At 37.3% G+C, this 10,969-nt stretch overlaps 1 protein-coding gene across 2 annotated transcripts in view; it reads right to left on the bottom strand.

The window, feature by feature from the left end:
• Positions 1-7,554: 7,554 nt before the first annotated feature.
• Positions 7,555-10,969, bottom strand: part of HEATR4 (HEAT repeat containing 4) — an 83,740-nt gene continuing 80,325 nt past the window's right edge. For both annotated transcript variants that reach the window (XM_074290073.1, XM_074290074.1), the window contains one exon: positions 7,555-7,815. In XM_074290073.1, the coding sequence (XP_074146174.1) occupies positions 7,651-7,815 (165 nt within the window). In that variant the 3' untranslated portion in view covers positions 7,555-7,650. The remainder of the gene's footprint in view (positions 7,816-10,969) is intronic.

The raw sequence follows: 10,969 nt of genomic DNA, 5'->3' as shown, positions 1-10,969 counted from the left end.
ATTTCTTGGTGTGTGTGTTTTCTTTTGTAACATGGCTAGTATGGAAATGTGTTTTGCATGACTTCACATTTATAGGGAGGGAGAGAATTTGTAACTTGAAGTTTAAAAATATGTAAAAATTTAAATTAGGAAACATTTAATGAAATAAATAAAATATATTAAAATGCAAAGTATATATGTAATATGTATATATGTAAAGTATATATGAAATGTCTTTCAGAAGTGACTGAAATAGATTGGTGAAGCCATAAGAAAGACTGGAAATGTGTATGGATGTCTGTTTACTTCTCAACATCCTCGAATTTCTTCTCCTTGGAAGAGACTTCCAATCCATGATTCCAGACCAGTCATTCTGCAGGACCAGAAGCACAGAGACTTCAGAGAGACTAGGAGTTCTCTGCTGGCCAAGGCCTCCCAAAGCCTGCTTTCATTCTTCCCCACTCATTTCCCCCAACCCACCCCCACCCCTTTTCCTGCTAGGGCTGCACTGACTCCAGCCAGAGCCTATATGGAAGTAGACCAGCACTAGGGAGCTTTCGTGAGGGCCTGGAACAGGTCAAGACCAGATCTTCCAGTGGAGACCAGCCTGGAGTGATCCTGGGTCAAACTAGCAGCTGCCTTGACACTCCAGCCCCAGCGAGACTGGCTGGGATTTCCCAACTCTGACATGTCCTCTGCTGTTTTGTTTTGGTTGTTTTTCGGTTTGTTGCTTTTTTTCCGCTGAATATGTTTTGGGTTGATCTTAGTGAATTCCAAATCTACAATTCTTTCCCTTATTCTTTTCCCTAGTGTATTTACTGGAAGGAGATGTGATGAGAGGGGTTGATTCAGCCAAATTTAAAAAAAAAAAGTTTTACTCTTTGAAAGCTTCCTTATAGATATTTTCATTATGCTACCCTTTTTAATAGTTACACCCTTTTATTATAATTCAAGACCACTAAAAAGTCAATCCTTTGGATATATCTTATGACCATTAAAAATAAAAATAAAAAAAAAACCTTATGAATGGGGTTAGTCAGTCAAGAGTTTCCCAGAAATTCACAGCAGGAATTCCAAGCAAAGATGAAAGATTTTCCTATTTTATTAGGGTTTTTTTTTTACTAATTTTTATTTTTAAAATGTTATTAGTTTTGTGCCATATTTCTGTGCGTAACCCTACAACTACATAGAACCAGAAGCCTGCAGCAAAGTCCTATGAGCCCTAGAGAACTTGAGAGTAGCGGGAGGAATAATAACACTTATATGGCATTTACTGTATCTGTATATCAGGCATTGTTCTAAGCACTTATTTGACCCTCACAACCACCCTGGGAAGTAGGTGGTGTTATTATCCCCATTTTACAGATTTAGAAATTAAGGTAAAGGTTAAATAACACGTCCAGAGTCATACAGCTAGTAAGTGTCTGAGGCTGGATTTAAACTCAAGTCCAAAAGTTGTACAACAGAGAATTCAGTGGTGAGTAAGGTTACTGGGGCCTCTGGCAAATACCATCTGCTATAGCCCTGGATTAGTAGCATAAGAACAGTGCCACCTAATGGCCACATGCATATGCTAGTCTTACAAGCTAGCTAATTAAGAGGAATTACTTGACAGCTGCTTCTCTGTATGTTGTAAAACAGAGGAGGAGTCAGTAATGAACCAGGTGTGGATTCGAATAACTCTGGCAGCACAATGAAATATCTATCCCACATCACCTGTCCAATATACAAAGTCAATATAATGGAATTTAGTGGCAGGATGGGGGAAATACTAACCATGGTCATGGTCAGAATTGAGTCTTAAAGAAGCTAGAGGAAAGTCATCTAGATATGGGGAACAGCCTACAGAAGGAGAAGGCAGGAGGTAGGAGGTGTTTGGGGAGCAGGAAGGAGGCCCCTCTGGCCAGAATATAGAATAGTAATATAATATTGTAATGTAAAATCAGGCTGGAAAGATAAGGACAATAATGGTATTAGTAGGGAGCACTGGAGAGGATGGCACTCTTCTCTCTGAATCTGGGTGCCTAAAAACGAGTGGTGCTCCCAACTGAAATTGAGAAATTAGATAAGAGGAATGGGTTCACAGAGAAAGATTTGTGATAGTTCGTTATTCAGTCTTGTCTGACTCTTCATGACTCCAGGAACCATAGCACGTCAGGCCCTTCTATCCTCTACTATCTCTTGAAGTCTAAATTGTTTCCATGATACCATCTATCCATTTCAACTTCTGATGTTTCCCTTTCATTTTATCTTCATTCTCTCTCAACATCGTTTTCCATTGACTTCTATCTTTCCTATGACCGAAGTATTTAAGTTACACCTTCAATACTTGACCTTCTAATGAATAGCCTGAATTAATTTTTTTTAATGACAGATTTGATTTTATTGTCCAAGGGACTCTCAAAAATCTTTTCCAAACACCACAACTTGAAAACATTGTTTTTTTGTTTGTTTGTTTGTTTGTTTTTTTTTTTGTGCTTGGCTTTCCTTATAGTCCAACTCTCATAGCCATGTAATTACTATTGGAAAACCCATAATTTTGATTCTATGGACCTCTGGTGACAAGGAAGTATCTCTGCTTTTTAGTATACTTTCCAGATTTGCCACAGCTTTCCTTCCAAGATACAAGCATCTTTTAATTTCATGGTTACAGTTAATGTATGCAATGATCTTTGAGCCCAAAAATATAAAATCTGATATTTCTTCCATTTCTTCTCCCACTATTTTCCAGGAAGTGATGGGATCAGTTGCTAAGATCTTCATTTTTTTTAATGTTAGGCTTTAAGGCAGCTTTTACACTCTCTTCTTTCACCCTCATCAAAAGACTTCCTATTTCTTCACTATTAACCATCACAGTTGTATCATCTTCATATCTGAGATTTTGATATTTCTCCTGGTATCCTTAAAAGCCAGTAGGCTTTTGACTTATCCAGCCTGGCATTTCTCTTGATGTTCTCTGCATTTAAGTTAAATAAGGTGACAATATATAATCTTATCATATTCCTTTTCCAATCTTAAACCAATTAATTGTTCCATGTTTGATTCTGTAGCCACTTGGCCTGAATATAGATTCCTTAGAAAACAAATAAAATGATCTGGTACTCACATCTGTTTAAGGACTTGCTACATTTTGTTTTAATCCACACAAAGGCTTTAGTCAAAGAAACAGACAGATGTTTTTCTGGAACTCCCTTATTTTCTCCATAATCCAGTGAATATTGGCAATTTGGTGTCTTGTGCTTCTGCCTCTTTGAAAACCAGCCTGCTTTTCTGGTAATTTTGGTTTCACACATTGCTACCTTGCAGAATCTTAGGTATAACTTTGCTAGTATGTGAAATGAGTGCAATTGTTAAGTAATCTGAACATTCCTTGGCATTGCCCTATTTTAGAATTGGATTATATAAACTGATTTTTTCCAGTCCAGTAGCCATTGTTGAGTTTTCCAAATTTGCTGGCATATTGAGTACATTATTTTAATAGCATCATTTTAAAAGAATTTTAAGTAGCTTAATTGGAATTCTATCATCTCCACTAGCTTTATTGCTGGCAATGCTTCTTATAAGCCTACTCAACTTTGTTCTCCAGGATGTCTGGGTTTAGCTCAGTAATTGAGCTTTGGTCTATCAGTGATTTTAAGATTTAGTGTAATTCTTTTGTGTATTCTTCCCATTTCTGCTTCTAAGTCCCTACCATTGTCTTTTATCGTGCCTATTTTTGCATGAAATATGTTCTATCATCTCTAATTTTCTTGAGATCGCTTTCCCATTCTATTATTTTCTTTTTATTTAAGCAAACCTTTTTTAATCTCTCCCTGCTATTCTCTGGAGTTCTGCATTGAGCTGGGTATTTTACCTTTCTCCTTTCCCTTTTGCTTTCTTTCCTCAGCTATTTGAAAAGCTTTATCAATGTTCTCTTTTCTCTTGGAATTTTTTTGTGGCTGCCTCTTGTATAATATTTTTAATTTCTGCACATAGTTCCTAAGGGCTTCTATCAGATCTAATCCCTTAAATCTATTCATCACTTCCATTTCATATTCATAAAAGATCTTATTTAGGTCAAACCTACATGGTCTAATGATTTTCCCTACTTAAAATTAAGTTGGAATTTTGCAATAAGTTAGCTCCATGTCTTGTTTTAACTGATTGTATAGGACTTTTGATGGAAAGTCTACAATCAATCTGATTTCTATATTGACCATCTATCTGGTGATGTTCATCTCTAGAGTCTCCTTTTAGGTTGTTGAAAAAATATTTGCTATGACCAGTGAGTTATCTTGACAAAACTATATTAGTCTCTACTTTGCTTTATTTTGTACTCCAATAATTTGCCTGTTATTCCAATTATCTATGATGAATGTGGCGTCTTTTTCTCACCTTTTTATTGACTATGAAGCTACTCCATTTTTTTTTTTCTAAGGGATTCTACCCCATAGGATTATATGTAGTGATAACTCAGATTAAATTTCCTAGGAGCAAGTTAATATGTTCCATTTTGAATATATTGAGTTTGAGATGCCTATGGGATATCCAAATAAAGATGTCTAACAGGCAGTTGAGGGTAGAATCCACACATTTAGAATCCATTTGAATAAAGGATAATGAAACTAGATGATGAGGTAACCAAGGAAGAGCTAGAAAAAAATTGGCTCAGGGTCATTCTCTCTCTCTCTTCTCCAGACTCCTACAGTATTTATACTGTGCTTCAAAATGAGGTTTGACTGAACAATCCCAAACTTCCATTCTTACTTAGTTTCATTCATTTCATTCTTCTCTGTCCCCTCCCCACCCCAACTACTCTGTCAGACCCTATTTCCCCATATAGTGACTACGCTGGAGCTCCTAGAGGAGAAGACAGAGACCATATCTTAACAGTTCTAATCCCCACCTTCACCCTGACCTCTCAGAGCACAGAGTACATACAAAATCTCTGTATATTCACTTATCTTTGATTATAGAGAGATTAGCCCAGTTCTATTGTCCCCAGATCTGGGACTTAAGGCATTCACAAAACAGAGCAGGCAGTTATGCAAAAAGCAACACACTTTTATTGGTATAGTTTAAGCCATACAAAGAAGGGCTTAGATCTATCAGACTGGAGGAAACCAGGGAAAAGTCTCTGAGTTAGCCCAGTGACAGAGATCCATTTGGGTCTTGTTTCTCTGGTGAGGATGGCTAGGTTCTGGGGTATAATCATTGTTTGGTCCCTGGAGGAAAAAGGTTGTCAATGATCCTTAAGAGCCTGGCTCCTAGACATGTACACAGGTTACACATACACAAAGCACTAGTCTCTCCTACTACTACTAGTTCAGAATAATATCTAATTTCCATTTTCCATAGCAGGACTCCTCAGTGATAACAGGTTTGACAAATAGTCTAATGGATGAGTGTAAGATTTGCAAAAAAGAAAATCTGGATTCAGATTTGGCCTCTGTTACTTATTGTGTGATCATGTGCTAGTCACGTCTCTGATGTTCAGTTTGTTTATCATACCTGGAGGAATACTGTAAAGCTTAAATAAGTCTTAGAGCCTTTTTGGAGAAGCAGTGAGGTGGTCCCTGAATTTGATCCTTATCCTACAGTCAGGAACAACCAGAGTTCAAATCTAGCCATCAACTTACCAGCTCTTGTGAAGTTGGGTGAGTCTTTTAACCTCATTTTGTCCGTTTTTTTAACTGCAAATTTAAGATACTCCTAGTACCCACCTCCTAGGGCTATAATGAGGTTCAAGTGAAATATCTGCACAGTGCTGATCACAGGGATTAGTTCATAGTGGATGCTTAATGGGTGTTTGTTGCCTTTCCCCTTTGTGAACATCAAATCCTATATAAATATAAGCTGCTGTCGTCAGAAGGCCTGAGGTTTGCTCAGTGCACCTGATTGGTTTCCTATCTTTAAGAGCCAAAGATACAAGATGGAAATAGGATTTCCCAACCTGGATATTTCCAGGTAAAGGGCACTATTGAAAAAGGGTAAGGTGAGAATGACAGGAAGGAGGAAGGGGAATGAATGTCTAGAGTAGAAGGAATCTTAAAGAAGTCCATCCGAACTAGTGGTTTTGTAGAGAGCCACAGCTATTCTGGCTATGATGCAAATGATTCACAACCACAGGTTTTCATTGCAGAGTGGTTATTACAGGCATACAGATCAAGAAGAGCACTCCTACAGTATTGTTCATTGTATAGGATTCCTTGTAGTTAGATAATCCCCCCCCCCCCAAAAGCCAGATGTTAAGCAATGGAAGCAGCTTTATTACATAAAACATCTGCACATGCAAATTAGCTGTTTGCAAAGGGATTTCACCTATAACCATCTACAATGACTCTTACAATTAAAATCAAGAATTCGTTAAAATTCCCTAGCATCTTCCCTGAAAGTTTATGCTAGAAACTTTTTTCCTAATATGCAGATGGCATGTGAAAAACAGTTCTTTTTTTTTTCTCCCTCTAGTAATTGTAATCCAGAGTTTCCAGGGACTATTTTAGAAATACTAGTCATTGGATTTTTGTTTGTTTGTTTTTTTGAGGGAGAGAAGGGTGGAGCTCTGTTTCTTTAAGCTCATTGTTTGGAATTATGATACCCATAATATAAGGGGAAGAGAATGAGAAGTTGGGAAAGTCAGAAGGGAGGATAAGTAGAAGAATTAAAACTACCAGAATTGTGAATACTGAATAATTCAGCTTTTTAAGGAGAGGAGGTCCATAGGCATTATGTATATAAATAGTAATAGTGAAGGATACTAGATTTTCGGATTATCTTCCTTCAGTTCTATAGCAACTGCTCTGGGTTCTCACTCAACCCATTATACTGTTAAGAACTCCCCCAAGAGTTCCTGAGGACAGGAGCAGTTTTGTCTCTGTTTTTATATCCCCCCATCTTACATTCAGTAGATGCTCAATAAATGTTTGTTGAACCTTTGACTATGTTGAACATCACGTCAAGTTGACATGACTATCAAGCTTATTCTGTTAAATGAATGACAGAATCCTGGTTCTGTCAGAAGCCTAAATCTTTTAGAGATTATTAAGGATTTCAAGACTGCAATATAAGGAGAATAATTGCCAATCTATTTTGTAGAATATTAAGATATATCCCAGGAATTTAAAAGTGCTTACTCCCTCCCACCCACAAAGGATAGGACATAATTTAGCTACTTAGGGTTTGTGATAGATTTCAGGGATAAAGCTCTCCCCTGACTCTGCTTACTGGGGAAAAGCTACTAAATTTTCCCTGTCCCAGATTTGTTGATAAAAACGTAGCAGAGATAATTCCGGGGCAAGGAAAATGAACTCTAGGTTATGTATCAAAAACTACTTGTGCATTGTGCAAAACATGTCAAAGCTCTACTTTTTTTTGTTCTAGTGAACTGGAGAGTTCTGGTGGGGGAAAGAATGAATTGAATCAACTAAATTACCTTATCTACTTTTTTCCCAGCTCAATGGCTTAAATTAAGAAATTAATCAAGTTCCTCCTCAGCATCCAGTTTATAGACATAGTGATCAAACAGATAATACAGAATGATGAGGCAGATTCCTTTGAAGCCAAAGCTACCTCTTAGTGTCTATGCACAGTCACATATCTTCTTGATGGGTTGAAGTTGTCTGGATGAAGGATTTTTTTTTTTTCTCTATCCAGGAGATGATAGAAAGGTCAGTTTTTTTCCTTCCTTGGCTTTTATTCAATTTTAGATGAATATTTGGGCTTATGAAATGGTCCCAAAGCAATCCTTTTTTCCCTGATGGTTTTTAGACGTTTATTGAGTATTAATCTTTTAGGAATCTTCTTTTCAAAGACGGGACTCTTACTGTAGGCATTTGGTACAGGTGATGTTGGTAAATGCTACAATAGAAATAGTAATACATGAATATAAACACTGAGAAAATTTAAGATAATAAGATGACCCATGTGAAAGGTCTAAAAGAAAGTATTATGTGCCTACTCATTGGAGAGGCTGAAAACATTCTTCTGGAAGGGGAAATCAGGATAACATCTGGAGCTATGTTCTGCTTTTACCAGGGACAGAAACTTTGGAAATATGGAAACTAGACCACCCTATAAAACAATTAAACATTTACCTAGTGGCCTTTTGGAAAAACTATTCAACTCTTTGTGATCCTATTTGAGGTCTTCTTGGTAAACAAACTGGAGTGACTTGCCATTTCACAGATGAGGAAACTGAGGTATGCAGGTTAAGTGATTTGCCCAGACTCACATAGCTAGTGAGTGTCTGGGAGAGATTTGAACTCAGGAAGCTTTCCTGACTCCAGGCCTAGTGCTCTGTCTATTGCATCACCTAATTGCTGGATAGACTGTACTTTATGTATTTTTAGAATTAAAGAGAAGAAACAATAAGGAGGAAGAAAACCATTGGGCATTGGGCCTCAAGATTTTGTATTCTGGGGAAGGATCAGGTTCTAACTTGTAAAGTACAACATAAATTGTCATATCAAGATTTGAGGGAAGTCAAGAAGATTCCTCTGTGCCCTACAAAGCTCCACTCCATGTAACATTGCTGAAATTTCACCATTAGAGATTCATTCTTTTGAGTTGAAATTTGTTTTCTTTGTCAGAAGTATATATATACTAGATGGCAGCTAGATGGCACAATGGGTAGAGCACCAGCTCTGAAGTCAGAAGAACCTAAGTCCAAATCCATCCTCAGATACTTAATACTTCTCAGATATGTGACTCTGGGTAAGCCATTTAACCCCAATTGCCTCAGGGAACAAAAAAAATATATATTTTTATATATATATATATACACATACATACACATAAGCTTAGGAAATTGTCAATGACACCATCCAATTGTTTATAGATTTAAAGATGGAAGGAATTTTAGAGATGTTCTCATTTGATAGATGAGAAAACAAACTCAGAAAGATTCATTGACTTTACCAAGAATACAATTTATGGCAGAAATAGGATTTGAATCTAGGACCTGGAGTCAAAAAGACTCATGTTTGTGAATTCAAATCTAGCCTCAGACACTTATTAAGTGACCTTGGGCAAGTCACTTAGTCCTGTTTGCCTCAGTTTCCCCTTCTGTAAAATGAGCTGGAGAAGGAAATGGCAATCAATGCAATCTCTTTATCAAAAAATCACCCAACACAGTTACAACTGAATAATAAAAATAGATAGGGTCCTTCATTTTCAAAGAAGATCCATGAGAGTATGGGTTGATATCTTGGCTCGTGCATGAATTGGATTTAAGTCAGGCAGAATATAGCCAGGGCAGCCATTCACCTTCCTCCAGCCCCTCTGCAGGGAAGACACTTTTCTGGTATTAGTAAAATTCTGTCAAGTAGGTCAATGCATGATATCTGCTTCCTATGCAGCTTTTACATAGAATAATTCAATCTTCTCAAAACCAACTTAAATTGCTACCATTGCATTATTTTTCTCCTTTGTTCTCTAAGAGGAGCTTACTATGTTAGAATCAAGTTACTCTGTGTCTGACTGTAGCTGATCAGACCAATATGAGCTCACAATGCTCTACCTCAAGTGGGACACAAATAGTCCCTGTGAACATTTGGTCTGGCTCCTCAAACTTGGAGGATCTCATATTTCTTCTGAACTAATTCAATTCTGCTTTGCTCATAGAGCACAGAACCTTCTTGGATGAAGGTACATCATGCTGATCACTTTGCAAACGTTTGCCCTATGTGAGTTCTCCACAAAACAGAATTTTTGGCAAGGGTACATTTGACATTGGAACAACGTGGCCAGCCCAACAGAATTATGATCTCTGCAAGAGAGTTGGAATGCTTGGCAGTTTAGTCCACCTGCTGGGTGATCTTCAGAGTCTTCTTAAGACAATTCAAATGGAAGCGATTCAGTTTCCTGTCATAAGGGGGCTAGATTGTCCAGATTTCACAGGCATACAAATGACTCTGTAGACCTCTCTCTCTCTCACAATTTCCTCCTGAACTTCTCAAACACTGAGCTAGCTGTAGCAATGAGTCTCAATTTCGTTATCAATATGTCCACCCCTGCAAAGTATACTCTCAAGGTGAGCGAACTTATCCACAGCACTCAAAACTTCTCTATTTGCTCTACCTGATAGTTCCACGGATGAATGGTATAGTGCTGGCTGATAAGGACCTGATTCTCTCGATTTTAATTGTTAGACCAAAATTAGCACAAGCTAATGTCTGTTCTGCTTAATATCTCTTCAAAGGCAGTTTTTACATAGAATAATTCAACCTTCATATAATTAAAATTAAATAGTGCTTTGCTTGCATACATCTCATTTGATTTTAATTTGTAACAATCTTTAATTTGAGCTTCTTTTGGCTTTCCTTGATGTCATCTCTACAGGAACCAAAAGGTAAACTCTGATGAAAAGTTCAGACTATGAAGGGAAGTGGGTAGTTATAGAAAACTCTTTGCTTTTGTGGGAAAAAATTAAGAGCTGTGACAGGAAAAGAGATGAAAATTGAGATTGCTAAGCTTCTAAAAGCTCCTCCCCAATACAAGGGAAATTCTAAGACAGAGATACATGGAAAGGATGAGGTCACAGGAAAGATTGGGAGGAGATGTCTGTAGAGGATGTGAAAAGAACAAAGTCTGTCTTCAGCCAAGCTGAGTGTTCTTAAATTCACCAGCCAGAAAAGCATGTCTCAGGTCCTATTCCCTGTGAAAAACTTGCACATGGACATAGAAAACTCCACAGGGGGAATGGATGACTTGTCCACTACTTAAATACTAATAAAAAACCAAAAGATTAAAAAAAACCCATAAATTATAAAAAAAATACCATAATTCTGTTTTAATCTCAGCTTTTATTTTCAAAAATACTCCTCCCATTTCCCTACTGAGATACTCTATAGAAAGGATTAAAAAAAGAAGAAAAACAAATTAGGCCAGCAAAATTAAACAGATCAAACAAGTCTGATTGTATATACAGTGTTCCACACCTATATTCCCCCATGTCTGCCAAAAAGAGGGCAGCATGTGTGTGTGTGTGTGTGTGTGTGTGTGTTTGTGTGTG

The sequence above is a fragment of the Sminthopsis crassicaudata genome, chromosome 2 (assembly GCF_048593235.1).
Source record: "Sminthopsis crassicaudata isolate SCR6 chromosome 2, ASM4859323v1, whole genome shotgun sequence".
NCBI lineage: Eukaryota > Metazoa > Chordata > Mammalia > Dasyuromorphia > Dasyuridae > Sminthopsis > Sminthopsis crassicaudata.
This window is presented reverse-complemented; position numbering and strand designations above follow the sequence as displayed.